The 18112-nt window shown below is 36.6% G+C and overlaps 1 protein-coding gene across 1 annotated transcript in view; it reads right to left on the bottom strand.

The window, feature by feature from the left end:
- The window catches only part of LOC150097283 (uncharacterized), a 172254-nt gene that overhangs the window by 23482 nt on the left and 130660 nt on the right, over positions 1 to 18112 (bottom strand). Inside the window, exon 7 of the mRNA XM_090407636.1 lies at positions 7020 to 7143. Coding sequence (XP_090263762.1) covers positions 7020 to 7143 — 124 coding nt within the window. The remainder of the gene's footprint in view (positions 1 to 7019; positions 7144 to 18112) is intronic.

The raw sequence follows: 18112 nt of genomic DNA, 5'->3' as shown, positions 1-18112 counted from the left end.
ACTTGTTCCAAGAACAGTATTCCATTCTCTCCATATGTATATGCCCTTCCAAAGTCCATTCAAATACAAGCCCTCTCCCGCATATAATTTTCTGTCCTCTAATGCTCTCCAAGCATCCACATAATCCTATCCTCTCTTTTGACACATTCTGGTTATTATGCTATTCATTATTGATGCTCTTCTCCACAGCTCTGCATTATCATACCTGGGTAACACACTCACTATCTTCCCTCTCTCGATCTTCTTTTGTACAACCTCAAGCATGTACTTCAGTTCTCTTGCCACCTGATTCATATTGCCTCTCAAGTAATTTGTGCCCACTATCGCAATCATTTCATCCATTCTTTCACCTCCCTTGCCACTACTCCAGGCAAACACTCCTCACGCATTCCATCAAGTCTCCATACATCACACCTCTTACTGCTCTCTTTCTTACTTGCTCACCTGCATCCCTTACTCTCATCTAACATTTTCTTTCTTTGTTTCTCCACGTAACTGTTGTCCTGTCATCTCCTGAAATGTGACACAGTGCTGGTAAGAGCACTGTCTCACATTTCTCTCATTCTATCTCTTTTGCTGTTTCTCCTATTCTTTCCCCTTCCAAACTACCTGCTCCTCTTGCTTGACATTCATCCTCCCAATTAACACCATCTTCGAAAACTTCATGATGTTTCAAACCTACTATACTCCTTACTTTTATTGTTTGATTCACATTCAACTCATTATTCTCCCTGAATCGCGCTACTTGTCTCTCCTTCTCTCTCTCAGTCAGTATTCATTTGTTTCTGATGTAACACTGCTGAGGTCCATTATGTTAATTTCTAAATCACAAAGTTCTTCCTATTTTCTGCATTTCCCACAGACATGCACACTCCCTGATCTCTTATCTGACACATATCTGGCTACTGGGATGTGTACATGCTGCATACCACAAAATTCTGTAGCATGCTGTGTAAAATGTAGTCCTGAAATGGGTGTGTTGTGGGGGGGAGAGAAACTTGGTGACAGGCCATTGGCAAACTGAGCTATGGCTGCTCCCATTATACTTCAACATTACACAAAGAATACTACAAACTATACTGAAATATTACTTTTAAGTACAGATGTAGAAAGTTTTTTCACTTGGTTATACTATAAATTAAAGATGCCAAGAGATTATATTCTTGTGAGGTCACTTGACGACTGGGCTACTTGTACAGTATATGGAGGCTAATGACTTTACATCTATTACCTTAGCATCCCATAAAGCACGGCACTTCTGGATTTGACTATCACTGATAAGGCCTCAATAAAGGTCGAAACCAGTTTGGGTAGTGGCCTTTCTCATAATGCATAGAATTATGCATGTCCATAAGGATACATGCTTTGCATTATGGGATACTAAGGCAATTAATGTGAAGTCATCAGCCTCTATATACAAGTAGCCCAGTCATGAAATGACTTCACATGCAAACTTATACTTGGATAAAGGATGAAACTAAGAATATAAATTCTTGGCATCTTTAATTTATACTTTTAACTACACATTCCCAAACTGCAAATTACCCACAGACTATATTTCATTTCATTAAAGTTAATTACTGTGGTTATTGTGTAATTTATTATTTATTATCCACAGACTGTACATTGGATCTAGCTTAGATTCTCCATGATTTAAAGTAAAAAACTTTAAATAATAATAAAGTAAAAAACTCTAAATCATATAATTTAAAACTTATATTTTAAATTAAAGATACCAATAAATTATATACTTGGTTTAATCCTTTATCCAACTGTAAGCAAACAAAGTTTACACCTGAAGTATTTTCAGGACTGCAGCAACTCGTATATAGAAGCTAATGACTTCACATCACATACCTTAGTATCCCATAATGCAAAGCACATATCCTTACAGACATGTATGATGCTGTGCATTACAGAAAGTGTCACTACCCAGACCGGTTTCAACTTTTATTGAGGTGAAAAAGTAAAGGGTTGCTCATCATAGGCCTAGAGTAGTTAGTATAGGGGTGCAAGAGAACCTGATAGTATTAAGAGGAAAAAAAGACAGAGAGATAGCATGAGAGAGAGAGAGAGAGAGAGAGAAAAGGCCTCAGCTCTTTTATATCATCATATAGCCAAAGGCTATCAGTTTTTCTTTTTTACCAATCTCATATAGATGAACAACCAAAAAACCAATTGAAACTAAAGTGCAAAGATGACTGATACCCAGGTGGTTAGTCCCATCTGGGTTAACTGTCTTGAGTGGCCTTCTCTGCCTGAGATTGCTCTCCAGTCATTTGACTATAAGACTACATTGAATTAAGAGGATGGAACTATTTAAAAAAACCTCTCATAGCAAGAATAGACAGAATTTTATCTTCCCCTGGTGAATATTGCATAATGTGGGTGTTCTACATCATCTAGTGATAAATTAGATATCTCCTAGAATTCTTCTTTCTAAATACAAAAAACGTCTGACTGGATAATAAAATTTCCATAATACAATATTATAAAACATTTGGATGTCATATTGCTGGTTTTCAAATCTATGTTTTTTTCTAAACTTCCATAAATGATATTTTAATTCATTAATTATAAAAATCAAAAATTCTCTTCCCATTGCTGATAGGTGGTGGTGGTGGGTATTGTAAAAAAATAACCTGTTCTGTTGTAAATAGTGGCATGCCCAACACATTACATAATCTGTTCCAAATATGCAGAGCAAGAGGGCAGCTGTAGAATGCATGTTCTACTGTTTCCAATTGGTAACAGATGTCACAGATTGGATCTCCGATGTTAAAGTACCTCCATTTGATGGCATTGTCTGGAAGGCAACCATATGCAATTCTCCAAGCAAGATCCTTCCTGTTAGGGTACCCTTGGAACTTCATCAAGTTATGAAACAAAATATTGTTGTTAGTACCTAACTGTGGAACTTCACAGCGAAAGAGATTAAAGATTTCTTTATACCAAATTTTACTTTTTTTAATGGAAAGAATGTCAATTCCAGAGTGTTTTAGCAGTCTTAGAGTTAAGCATAGAGTGTTGTGTATGCAGGAACAATCTCAGCTTCTGGACCTTTATAATCATTAACTCCAAACAGGAAGAGATGAAAACCCAAGCAGTACTGGAGAATGTCTGCACATGCGTAATTAGTTTGCAATATCTTATGGATTTTTGAAGCTGTATTGCTTAAATAGCAGAATTTTAAGACAGGAAGTCCAAATCTTCCGTGCTTCGTTGATAGTTGAAGAAATTCCTTTTTAACTTCTTGGTATTGGCTAGACCAAAAAAAATTTCAGAGGTTTACTATATAATTGCTTTTCTTCAGCTTCTGTGATGTCTGTAATATTTATTATGTACAACTCAGCAGGAAAGATTATGGTTTTGAGTACTATGACTTCAGAAAGAAAAGGAGAGTAGCCCTATTTTCCAGTCTTCTAACATTTCCAAGTTCTTGGAATGGCAATATTGGGTAAGTGGAGAAGAGAATTCCAAGTATAATGAGGGGTTCTCTCTCTTTGGGGTTAGTCCAAAATGAATGCCTCCAAGATCCCATTTTCCATAAGGTTTTGTCTTCTCTGCATTAATAATTAATCCACTGCTTTTGCTGAATTTTTCCAAAATACCAAAAAATATATATATGTAATCATTATCCTTCAAAGTTCCAACTACATCATTGGCATATGCTAATACCTTATTTTCTTTTTTTAGTTGAAGGAATTGTTATTCCTCACACAGCATGTGTATTGTTGACTTGTAAGAAAGGTTCAAGAACCAATGCAAAGAGCAGTGGACTGAGAGGGCAACCTTGCTTGACACCTTTTTGAATTTTTACTGGGTCTGACAGGAACCCATTAACTATGGGTTGAATTGGCATAGGCTCCTTTGATAACAGATAGCAGTCTTTTACCTACACCAATTTGCTGGAGGATATGGAATAAAAAGGAATGCTGGACATTATCAAATGCTTGATTAAGGTCTATTGATAGCACTGCCATCGATTGCTTTTCATGTTAACTAAGCAGAAATAGATTAAATTCTACTACTCGACCTGGTACTCTATACACCTCTGTGCTTTTAATTATATATTTCATTCCCACTTTGAGCCTGTTATTGATAATGCAGAAAAATATCAAAATATCTTGTAGGAAGTATTAGATAGAGAAATAGGTCTCCAGCTGCTGATTAAGGTGCGATCTCTATTAGGTATAGGAATGAGCACAGAATGGCTTGCTACAAATTGACTTGGTCTGTGTCCTGATGAGAGAAAGGAATTAAATAGTGTAACTAGAATGGGTAGAATAAAATTCCAGACCTGACGATAAAGTGCTATCCCTACACCATCAGGTCCTGGGAATTTTTTTGTCTTTCATTCTTTATAATTTCCAACAGTACTATTGTCTTCAAACAGATTTTTGTAGTGTTTTTGAAAGGAGTCAAGGATGTCTTTAGTGGTGGACATGTCTTCTCCATCAACACAGATTTGAGTGATGGTCCTTTCTTCGCGAAATTTTGTAAATTGTCTATGAAGAATGCAGCTGAAGGGCTATCTACTAATGCTGTTGTATTCTTATCTTAAAATTTCTTTCTTTTACTTGTTTCTGCCTTTCCAGTTCTATCTCTATGTTAATGTTTCTAATGATCTTGCTACATTCTATACCATTGCATCGGTTTTTTACAAACCAGCTCCTCTCTTTATACAGATCTTTCAACTTTTTCCTTTTGATCCAAGTAATACAGTAGAAAAAGCAAATGAATAAGGATTTATTCCACTGTACTGGAATGAAAGATCTTGAAGCTTGAATCATTTGAGTACTGCATGGTTTGCTGAAGGAAAATGATGTGTACTGTCATCAATAAAAAATATGAATACTACGAATTAATGAATAGGAAGAAAGTGGAGTGTCATTAATGTATTGGAATAAGAGGGCAGGCAAATGAACAGCCCTGGTGTACCCCAACTGTGACAAAAAAACTCATAGGAGGAATTCATCTACCATGAAAAAATGGTGAACATCAGAGGGGTGAATAGTGACCTAATAAAAAAGGATAGGAGGGAGATCATGAGATATTATTATTATTATTACATGACACCTCAAGGGAGTTCAATACATCTAGCCCTCTCCACTACTACTTAATTCTCCTAACATGCTACTACCATCAACACCATCTACTGTCCATCATCACCAACAATAGTTTTCTTTTTGTCTGTAAATTGAATGTGTTCTGAAGGCCGATTTGTCTGTATGTGGGATGAAAAACCTGAGATTCTTGGAGGAAAAAACCCTGCTACCTCTGTATGAGATCAGTTAATTCACCTTCAATTGAAAAAAGAAAAAAATGAGATGGTAGTTTAGTAACAAAGCTGACCTGATTAAATGTCTTAGGAATGTCAAGGGTGATCATAACAGTTTCTCCAAACCTTTCCAAATGCGGGTAAACTTGGCTTGATAGTCTGTTGCTATCACTACGGTGATCACTAATGAACTGGTGGGCTTAGAGGAGTGCAACGAAGGAGTTAGTTGTTAATGACTTTCTCCACTAATTTTGAGAATATTCGAGAAGAGGGTAATGGAATGAAAGTTTGATGGCTAACTCCTCTTTTTAGGAACAATGTGGATAAAGGCTTACTTCCATTCTGTTGGGTAGATGCCAAATAAGTATGCCAGTTTATAGAGATGATAAGATGGGTGCTAATTCTGGATAACATTTCCTGATGCACAATTGAAGGGATACCATCTGGATCAGGAGACTTATTAATATATAAATTACTATGGATACCACTGATGTCTTTCTAGTGAATGATCAGAGAATGTAGGTGGTGAATAGTTCATGGTAAAGTGAGAAGTGATTTTTCTTGATCATCTCTACATGAATTGGAGGAAAGACTAATGCCAAGAAGTCAGCCTTATCTTTAGGTAATGTTATTGTGATACTGTCCAGAATGGGAGTGAGGTGGAAGCATCAAAAGAAAGAAGTTGCACCAATAGCAATAGCCAGAGACTAGGAGTCAAACGCCATTTAAGTAGAGGGTAAGTTTTTTTGCATTTGGTCTTTTTGTTCTTTCAAGATAAGATTTATATTTTCAAGTTTTTTTTTTTTTTTAACAGACTTTGAGAGCCATAATGTAGGCTTAGTGTGAAGCTGGGGTTTCTGAATTGAGTCATTTAAAATATGCTGATTTTTTTTTTGGAATGCTTTGGCATACTTGTTGAAGAACAAAGGCTTGGATGCAGTCAGGAATTTTGTGCATAACTGGGAATGAATACCCTAATTCCAACAAAGATTATTTCATTTATTCAGTCAGACTAGGCATTTGGCTGGGAGGAGATCCATCAGTAGAAAGGAAATATGGACAGTATTATGCTTGGAGTGTCAAGAAAAGAGCTTAGGGATTTAGCTTAAATTTAGGTAACACATACCAACAACTGTGAAGAATTCTGAGAGGAATAAGATAATTATACCTTTGTATAAGGTAATGATCAGAAAAGTGACAATATTACAACCCATCCTAATTAGAAGACAGGGAAATGCTGGAGATGGTCCAGAGGGAGAGTATCTCAGATTGTATCACAACTGTAGGATGTGGAGTATGAAAACAGGTTGAACAAGTGACGCTTGAATAGGGGATGTAGTTTGAAGAATATGATATGAGGAAAGATTTTATTGTGTAAGATGATGACAGGAAGTTATCAAACACATGTATAGGATAGTGCACAGAATAGTGAGTGATGGGTGATCATGATCTCATTCAGTATGATGCATAAGCATGTTTTGAGTAGGGAAGTGAAAGACAGATTTTCTATATGGAGTCTGTAAGCTGTATGGAATAATTCAGAGAGTGCATCGAACAAGTTCAAGATGAAATCCTGTAATAGGTATTTTTTATTTTATAAGCTGCAGTTATGTGAGAGAAAAAGAGGTGATGAAGCTATTAAAAGATCATATTTTCAAAGACTTGGAACTGCATGATCATAAGAGAAAAGAATAAAATAAATAAAATACACTATAATTACCAGAATTAATTATATTACCAGAATGCCATTTTAGCTGAAATGTAGAATCCTACATTTTGATTAAGAGCTAATGTTGGTGTTTGGGACCACAGCGTTGCAAATTCAATACACTGCCAGACTCTGTCTTTGGAACTAGCACGTCCTAAAATATTAGAAAATAAATTTTTTTTGTAGTTCATTTTGTTTGGGAATAAAATATATATATAACTTTTTAATTTATTATTCTTCATCTGATGCAGCATCATAAAATGTCCAATATTTAATCATTCACAAAGAAAGAGCAAAGAAAACAAAGATTTTAAGCGTTTTTATTATTATTTTTTTTTTAGTTATTGCACCCAATTAATATTGCTCATGATTCTCACCAAAAGTTATAGACCTCTCTTGATGCCATCATTAAGAAGATGGAGAGGGGCACTACTGATGATAGATGAATTGCAAGAGACAAGAATTGAGACAGGCACGTGGATGGCAATTTGTTTGAGGCAGTCTGGTGAGAGAGAGAGAGAGAGAGAGAGGCCAACAAAGGCCAGTCTGGGACTCTACCTGAGCTTATATTTTTCCTTCAGAAAATTAATTCAGTCATTCAGAGGATTAACATTTACTTTCAAATTAGAAGACAATGACCACCTTCCATTTCTTACATGGGGGAACCACAACATCCGTTTATTGATAAATATGTCATTTTGGCCTACTTGATTGGCCTCCATAACTATTTTCATGACCTTGCTCCATCTTACAGGTCCTATTCATGTCACTGTTCCCACGATTCACTCTTAATTGCATCGTCATCATTCAGGATGGAGGTAATCCAAGTTAACCGAATTAAATATTACCCGTACAATGATGTCTTATATTTTTCTATCGACCCCTAACAATGTTATATCGACTCCTGGGGGTCAATATCGACCACTTTGGCGACCACTGCCTTAATGCATAACATTATACATAGCCACAAGGAGATGTGTTTTGCATTATGGGAGATACTGTTGTACCACCTTACCCCAGTTCTGAAGATATTTTCAGGTGCAAACTTTGTTTGCTCACACTTGGATAAAGGATTCAACTAAATTTATTATAGTCTAACCAAGTGAAAAATAAACTTTCCACACTCTACTAAGTTCAGCATATGCATTTCTTGCCTTTTGAATCCTCATATCAACATCTCTAGTTGCTCCTCCATCTGCAGATAAAACACTGTTGAGATATCTAAAATCTGAAATTCAATTTTAGCATTTTCAATGTTACTTAGTGCCTTGTTGTTCTCATTTCTTTTGTTTCATTTGTATTTATTTTCAAACCAACTTTCAGTGACTTCTTGTAATGTGGTTGGTTTATTTTGAATATACATGTCTGTGATCAATTAGATCACAGACATGTATATCTGTGATCTAATTGATCACAGTCCAGATCAGTCAAAGTTTTATCTATTTTCCATGATATTCCTTTGGCATGTTTCAATGCTATCTTTCTAGAACATGATCTAGTGCCATATCAATAATAAGGGAGGCAGCAGACATCCTTGTCGTACTCCAGTTTGAAAGGGCTGTGGCAAATATCATTTATGCAGCACCTGACACTGGAATTTGTTATATTCTTCCTTTATGAGGTTTATTATCATCTGTGGCAGTCCTTTATTTTGAAGTGCAATCCACACACAATCTCTAGCAATGGAATCAAAGGCATTTTCATAATCCACAAACAGTAAATATAAAGGAGAGTTAAATTCACCCTATTGTTCAATTATTATTCTTAAGGTGTTAATGGGATCTATACATGATCTATTTGACCTAAAACCAGATTGCTCTTTTCTCATGCCCTCACCTAAATTATTAAAGATTCATGAAAGAATAATTTTGCAGAACATTTTGCTAATGACACACTCTGCAGGTTTACACCCCTTCAGTTATTACAATTTCCTAAATCTTCTTTCTTTGGTATGTTTCCTATTTTATTCTTGTATTCCAATCCCTAGGGAATATCTCTTTTCATAAATATCTTGGAATAGCAGGTAGAGCATATCTGTGATTGTTGTGGTGTCAGATTTTAGAACCTCTGCTGTGATATCATCATATCCTGCCATTTTTCATTTCTTTAATTCTTTAATAATCTTTTTTTATCTCTAATTTGGATGGTGGGCTGGTATCTATTTTTAATTCATCTACTCCTTTTTTTTTATTTCTGTTTGTATTCTATTACTGCTATTGTTCAAGATTTGATTAAAATGTTGTCTCCACTTTTCCAGTGTTTCTTCTGTTGACACTAGAATTTTTTCATTCCAATGTTGTAGTGAGATCCTTCACTGGGACATTCTTTCGGATGGCTTCTCCAGAAAGTCTCATAATACTGTGGAACTCTCTACTATTATACTTGTCTGCAGCTTACTGTGCCAGTTCTTCAAACCATTGCTGTTTATCTTTTCTAGCATTTCTCTTAATTTTTTGTATTTATAATCTTATATTTATCTTTAAGTTCATTTTCCCTTTTGGGAAGTATTTCTTACATATAATTTCATCTTTATTTTTTATCCTTTCATCCATTAGTCTTCAAATTTCAAATGATAACCATTCTTCTTTTAGCGCATCCTAAAACATGTTTTGTGGGATCATTAAGGCTTTTTTTTTTTTTTTTTTTTTTACCTTTTCCATTTAGCCTCTATATCATCATTACTTATATCCCCTCCTCCATCAAAATTACTATCCATATATTCCATTAACTTTATTTTAAACTCATTACAGACTTCGGCATTTTGTAATTTAGCAATATCAAATTTCAGTCAATTAAATGTTTTCCTCCAATTATTTTTTCGAACATACTACAGTAGAAAAACAAATGAATCTGAACAAGCTGAATTTTTGTCAAGTTTTTGGTTTGGATTTTGTTTCAGTTCACAATAATTTTGGTTTTGGTTCAATATTTTGATTGAGTGTTGCATGCTTTAACTGTCTCTATGATGTTTATTAATAGTGTTCTGAACTTTTCATAGTGAAAACAAGTTGACATTTGTAGTGTTTTATTCATTATGTGTATTTATAAAATGAATACATCTCCAAGAAAGTGTTCAAAAATATATCCTTTTTCAGCCCACATCCATGACTCAAAAACAAATTGCCAATGAATGTATTGTTGGTTTGGGTACTGTTAATGCAATTTTAAAGAGGTTTAGGGAAACAGGTGCCTTTTCTCCTGACAGAAAGGAAAATGTGTGCAAAAAAGGAAAACTACACTTATTATTATTATTCAGGCCTCAATAGTCAAGAGACTCATCATGGGAGGTCCTTCCTAGGAAATACAAAGTCTATCGTACCACTCCTTGAACTCATGACCATTCCTGCTCTCACCATCAGGCCATGCATTCGATGGTTCAACCATCCTTCACACAAAGAAACCACTCACCCCTCTTGCTCACGATGTCCTTTCGTAACTTCTAGGGATGACCCTTGTCATCTCCTTCCCACTGTTCCACCAAGTCTACATTCCCTCAGCCAATCCTCATAACTAACATTGTAGAGTCCTGAAACCATCTTTGTTATCTGCCTCTGCACCATTTCCACAGTTAATTTATCCCATTCAAATCCTGGGGAACAAATTTGAGAACAATAGTCTTAAGTGTGATCTGATCAGGATCTTATACAATAGAATGATAACTCTTCTCTCTGTACAGGTCAGCGTCCTTCTCAGTATTGCAGCAATCCTCTGGGTTACCTTCACCATCTTTGCAATATGCCCCTGAATTTCAGTTTTCTATCAATCATCGAACCTGGATCTCTTGTCTCCCCTACTTTCTCCAGTACAACTCCTCCAATCAAATAATACAGCCTTCCATCAAAGTATCCCAAACTTCTAGACTTTACATCTGCAAACAACTAAATATCCACTTGCAATCTATTGACAATGTCATTGATATAAAGGATAAACAATACAGGTTCAAGTACTGAGCCCTGTGGAACCCCACTTGAAACTTTCTGCTTCCTTGATAATGCCCCATCATACACAACTCTCTAATACCTATCAGACAGCCAATCTGGAATCCAGTTGACTAACCCAACATCTAAACCCATGTGCTGTAACTTAAATATCAGCTTATCATGTGGGACCCTGTTAAATTCCTTTGCAAAATAAAAAAAAAATGGCAGTATATGCCTTTCCCTCATCAACTGCTCATGTCACTTTATTATAAAAGGCAATTATATTACTAAAGCAAGAGCACCACTTAACAAATCACGTTGATTCTCACAGATAAGATTACCCTCATCTGTCCAATGCTGTATATAGTCCCTCACTAATTTCTCCAAGACCTTAACAACTATTGATGACACACAAACTGGTCTATAATTAGACATTTCCAGTCTGCTACTGCTCTTATACAATGGCGCTATTTTACCTTCCTTCCATTTCTCGAGTACCTTTCGCGTAGCCAGACTTTCATTGAAAAGCCAGGTCAAAGGAGCTGTCAGTTCTTTAGTGCATTCTCTCAAAACCCGTGGTGAAATACCATCCAGTCCCACAGCTTTAGTGACATCCAGGATACTCAGTATTTGACACACACTCTCCTCTTGCACCTCTAAACCTCAAATCTACCCTACCACTATAGTATTAAAACCTCCTCCAGGATGAAATACTCCATAAAGTGTTTATTGAACAACTCACTCCACTATGTCCTCTGCATCAGTCACTCTATTCCCATTTTTATCCCACAATGTCATTCTTCCACAACCATTTCTGCTCCTACTGGCCACATAACGAAAAAATTCCCTAGGATTTTCTTTGGATCTTAGGGACAGTCTCTTCTCATGTTCCAGTTTTGACTTCCTCACCATACTAGTCACTTTCCTGGCTTGAGTCTTATATTCTTCATGCATCTGCTCTCCACCCCTCTCCTTATATCTCTTCCATGATCTCTTTTCACCTGCAGTTCCTATTTGATATTGTTTGTCATCCACTTTACACCAAATTGTGTCTGCTTCTTCACTCATGGAATACAGCTTACTATTGCTGCTAACAAATATTTCTTCATCATTTCCCAAGCACTAATGATATCCCTGCCTTCCAATTCCATCCTCCATGGAGCTGCCCCAAGTTGATATCTAAGACTATTATAATCACCCACCTTATAATTCCACATATGTTCCCTTTTCTTTGATACTTCTGCATGTCTATTCATCGTCCATGTCAAAACAACATGGTCACTCTCTCCAACTGGAGGGGGAGAGATATCATCTCAGTTATTATCAGCTCTTCTGATGCTATGACTAAATCCAAAACTCATGAACCTCTTGTTCCCTCTATTACATGTTGCCTAAGACATTTGTCCCTCAAGAATTCTAGAAATTCCATTCCCTTATTACTACTACATGCATTTTTCCTCTTCCCAGCTTATACTGCTGTAGTTACAATCACCCATAACAATCGTTCTTCTTGCACTAGCCAAGTTCAACTGCCTAAACATTTCCTGCTCCCCACTCTCTCTACTCCTTGGCTTGTGGCAACACCCCACTAAATATCCTATCTTGCCCACCTCTACCTCACACCATATGCTTTCAAAACCATTAGTGTAACTGCCTTCCAAAGCCTCCACTCTAAGAGGATATAAGTCATCACTTATCATAAGCAGTACTCCACCACCGCGTTTTCCCTTCCTATCCTGCTGAAAAATGCTGTACCATACTACTTCTATTCCTGTTATTATATCATCTTCCATCAACCACATCTCACAGATCACAATAATCTTTGACCAGGCTGATGCTATCAGCGCCACCAATTCATATCCTTTATTCCGGATACTCCTGGTATTAGTATAAAGCATAAAAATATCACTGCTTCCATACCTATCATTATCCCCTCCAGACCCCACTGAACTCAGTGTTATCTGATGCCATCGCCCATTTCTACAAGAGGCCACTGATGCTAGAATCCACCCAGGGACTTCTAGTTTCCCTGCATTAACACACCAACTCATTCAGAAAAAAATCAATCTCTCCAGATGTCTACATCCTTCCTTATTCAAATGCAAGTGGTCTCTCGCATACGGTACCTTTCTATCCTCAAATGCCCTCCAATCATCCACATATTCCAATTCTCTCTTCTCTTCCAATCCTGACACATTCTGGCTATTATGCTATTCATTATTACTGCTCTTCTGCTCAGTTCATCATTATCATACCTGGGTATCACACACTGTCTTTCCTCTCTGCATTTTCTTTTGTATAACCACAAGCATGAATCTCAGATCTGTAGCCACCCAATTCACACTGTCTCTCAAGTCATTTGTGCCCACCATCACAATCATTTCATCCACCCTTTCCCTCTGCTTAATTGCTAGCCACACTTTCTATAGTTCCTCCAGGCAAATACTCCTTTGACATCCTATCTTGCACACACCACGGATCATCAAGTCTCCATACATGACACCTCTTATCACTCTGTTCCTTGATTGCTCATCTGCATTCCTCACTTTCTCTCCTCTAACCCTTTCTCTCCATGTTCCCCTACTTATCTGCTGTCCTGGCATCACTCTGTCCCTTGTTCAAGTACTCTGTCGCATTCTTCCCATTTCCTCTCTCTGACTGTTTCCATTCTTGCCTCTTGTATCATTCCCATAACTCTCTCATTCCCTCTCTTTTACTATTTCTATTCTATCCCCGTCTATCATTGTTATAACTCTCTCATTCCCTCTCTTCTACTGCTCCTATTCTCTTCTATCATTCCCATAACTCTCTCTCATTCCCTCTCTTCTACTATTTCTATTCTATTCCCTTCTATCATTGTCATAACTCTCTCTCATTTCCTCTCTTCTACTGCTCCTATTCTCTTCTATCATTGTCATAACTCTCTCTCATTTCCTCTCTTCTACTGCTCCTATTCTCTTCTATCATTCCCATACCTCTCTCTCATTCCCTCTCTTCTACTGTTTCTATTCTCTACTCTTCTATCATTCCCATACCTCTCTCTCATTCCCTCTCTTATACCGCCTCTATTCTCTCCTCTTCTATCAGTCCCATAACTCTCTTACTCCTCCTCTGATTCGCCTTGCATTCATCTCTTCCATTTGCCTAATCTCATCTTTCATACTTCTCATTCTTATTCCCGAGACATTTCAACTCATCTATCTCTCTCTCTGCAAGTTATTCATTCTTACTTGCCACTCATCCTCCCAATGAAGACCATCTTCCGAAAACTTCACAATTATTCAAGTCCTCCACACTCCCAACTCTTATTTTTTCATTCATATTTTGCTCTTTATTCTCACCTATCACACTATTTGTTGCTCGAGATTCGCCCACCCCTGACATAACAAAGTCCGTTATCTTAATATCTAACACACTAAAAATTCCTCCCATTGCCTATATTTTGCACATATACGCACTCCCCTTCTCCCACCTGCCACATATCCAACTGCTGGGATGCATCCATGCCACAAAATCCTATATTATGTTACACAAAGTAGAGTCCTTGAATGGGGGAAGACTTGGTGACACGCCATTTGTAATTGAAGCTGTGGCTGCCACCATCATTAATTTAGTGCCAAGGACTAAATTAATAATGACTACACTAAATTAATTTAGTGTAGTCATTATTAAATTAATTAATAATGACTATACTAAATGCTAAATACTACTACAACTAAACAACTAAGCTAAATACTACTACAACTAAACAACTAAACTAAATACTACTACAACTAAATGCTAAATACTATGTTATATGCTCTACTGTAAGTATAAGCTACATTTAACTATGCTATATAACAAAAACTTATCTTCTATTCCACTGCAGATGCATCCAAATCTGACCTATTCACGGTAACCCCCCAAAATAATAACAATATAATAACTAAACTCCAAAAGTACCACTAAAGAACACTTGTGTTACTGAGAAAAAACTGTAGCACAATTCATGACAGCGTCACTCTATACACCGTTTAAAAAACACCACAGCTCAAATCAACTGCCACGTGCTTCAGCGACTCTAGCGCCACTTATTCAAGATCGTTTACTAGTTATGAAAACCAAAACGAATCCAAGACTGTCTGCTGTAGACTTGGAGAGACGTAGCAGCTAGTGGAATTAATGCTTCTGACATGACAGTCTGTTGAAGATTGTTGGAAGTAGGGAGGACTGTCCACAAAAAAAAAGAGAAACAACTGTTGATGAAGACTAGGCAGAAAAAGGAGCTCCAGTGGGCACAAGTGTACAAACACTGGACTGTTGAGAAATGGAAAAAGGTCATATTCTCAGATGAGAGCCATTTCTCTATCCAAAGAGCAAGTACCCATTGCTTGCAAATCAATGGCTGAGAATACTTCTTCTGCCCACCTTCAACAAGCTCCTAAACATCCAGATAAAAAGATGTTCTGGAGTTATTTTACACATGACAGTCCAGGATCACTTATCTTTCAATAGGATCTCACTCCATGCCACTCTTCAAAAAAAATGTAAAGAGTTCCTCAAAATAACATCTAATTGTTTCAGTGGCCAGGTAACTCTCCTGACATTAACCTAATAGAAAATTTGTGGGCTATAGTGAAAAGAGACTTAGAAAATTAAAATGAGATACAAAGAATAACTTAATACAATCCATTATAAAAGTATGGTTTCAAGATGCAGAAATAAGAAAATGTGTTCTATGTTGGTAGAATCTGTGCCTAAGCAAATTAATGAACTTATTAGGAACAGAGGAGCACATATAAATTATTAGGCAAAGTTGGAGTTTAATTTTTGTACTAATTTTCTCACAAAATTAAAATTTTTCTTTAAAATCCTTTTCATGTATATGTAAGCTTACTGGAACAGCTCAAAAGCACTTTATAATGAAAAGTCCAAACAATATCTACCATATACTTCTAACAGAGATAGGAAAGTTTCAAAAAAAAAAAAAAAAAAAGTAAAGAACAGAGCACAATGGATATACACTCAACTGCATATCTAAGCACTTTTTAAATATTTTTACACAACTGAACAATGATACGGATAAGGGCAGTTTTTGCCAATTGATTTGACAAAATACTATAATGTATTAAGTCCCTTGATCTTCAATGAGCTGTGTTTGAATCCCAATGCGGAACAGATGCTTAGGTCTTGAGGTAATAGATGATTTTCATTGCTCATTGTAAGAACATCTTGCTTACTGGAAGCCAGAACTGGTTTTTGTAAAAAAAAGCACTATGTTTGTTTGGTGTCTAGAGCAGAATTTGGATTATCTAAAACTTAGCAAACTAAAGCTTTACAACCTTTTGTGGGTAGGATGATCATACAAAAATAAGTTGTTTTCTAAGACATCATAATGCAGCAAACACCATGCTGCTTTTTCACCTTTCTCAAAAATATCACTGCAGTTCACCCAACTCTTGCATCCTCTCTCCCCCCCAAACTAATCAAGATCATCAGAATATTATTATTATTGTCAACAGACATGGAGTCAAGAGACACTCACCACGGAAAGTCCCATTCTCACATGCACAGCTTATCATACATCGACTTAAATGAATTCACTATCCACACACACACACACACACACACACACACACACACACACACACACACACACACACACACACACACACACAGGTAATGCATTCCAATCATCCACTGCTCTCCATGCAAAATATCTACACATCCGTCCTAGTGGACGGATGCTCCTTCTCCTTCTCCCCCTGTTTCCAGATATTTTATGGAAAATCTCATCAGTGTTAATCTGATAATTACCCATTACCAACTTATACATCTCAATCATGTCTCCACTATTCCTTCTATCCAATAGGCTCTTTAATTTGCATTCTCCTAATCTGTTCCTCATATTCCACATTCCAGAGACCAAAAACCCACTTAGGCAATTGAACTCTCTTCAACATCTCATCCTTTTGAAAACTTGCTGATGAAATCTGTGCACAGTAATCCATATGCAGCTTCATCAATGGAATCAAAACATTCTTGCTTCTACATGTCAGTATTTTCTGCATCATTCCCATAATCTGCTGTGTTGTCCTCACAATTTTAGCAAAATATCCAAGAAATTTCAAGTTCCTATCCATCATTACCTGCAGATCTTTCATCTCCTTCACTTAATCTAAAATATTCCCACCAATACTATACTCTGCATTCAATCTTTCTTTTCAAATTTTAAAACCTTTACACTCAGCAACATTCAACCGATATCCCCACAGTTGTCTATTCAGACAATCTATTTAGGTTCTCTTACAAAGCAACATCTGCTATATCTCATAATGCTCCTGAGCTTTGCATCATCACAACTGTATATCACCATTTAAGCCCTTTCCAATGTCATCATTTACATACAAATTAAAAAACAAGCTCCAAAACAAACCCCTAGGACATGCCACTAGTGATTTCCTCTTCTGGGATATTACTCCCACATACACAACCTGCTGATATCTATCAGACAGCCAATCTCCAATCCAATCCCATCTGTTCCAATTTAACTACTAGTTTGTCATGTGTCAACATACTGAAAGCCTTTGCAAAATCTAAATATACAATTGTATATGCATTCTCATTGTCCAATGTATTTGTCACCCTGTCATAATAAGTTAGCAGATTGCAAATACAATCTTTCTTTAGCAAACCCATGCTGTCCATTAAAGAGAATTCTACTGCTGTCAATCTAGTTTTGAATCCTTGTCCTCACTAGGTGAACAATTTTGCCATCTTTGCATTCCTTTGGAACCTAGGCTAATCTAAGACTGATGTTAAAAATGTAAGTTAAAGCTCTTATTAACTCTCTGGAACATTCCCCTAAGACACATGATGATATAACACTGAGTCCTATGGCCTTACTGACATGAAGTTTACTCAATTCCTCATATATTTCTTGTTCACTCATCATCACTGGTTCCTCCCCATTCGAACTGCTCTCAAGTTTCGCATCATGTTACAATCACAAGGATGGAATACTTTAATGAACTGCTCATTAAACAACTCTACTACATCCTCCTCAGTGTTTATCATCCTCCGATAATCATTTTTACTTCTACTGGCCACATATCAAAAAACTCCCTAGGATTTCTTTTAGCGTCATTTGATAACTGCTGTTCATACCACACTTTTGTTATCCTTACTAAGTAAGTCACCTTCTTGCTTGTTCTCTGGACTTCT

Source organism: Typopeltis vanoorti, chromosome 17, assembly GCF_054136105.1.
Source record: "Typopeltis vanoorti isolate ZY-2024b chromosome 17, IOZ_Tvanoo_1.0, whole genome shotgun sequence".
In the NCBI taxonomy this organism is placed as follows: Eukaryota; Metazoa; Arthropoda; class Arachnida; order Uropygi; family Thelyphonidae; genus Typopeltis; species Typopeltis vanoorti.
This window is presented reverse-complemented; position numbering and strand designations above follow the sequence as displayed.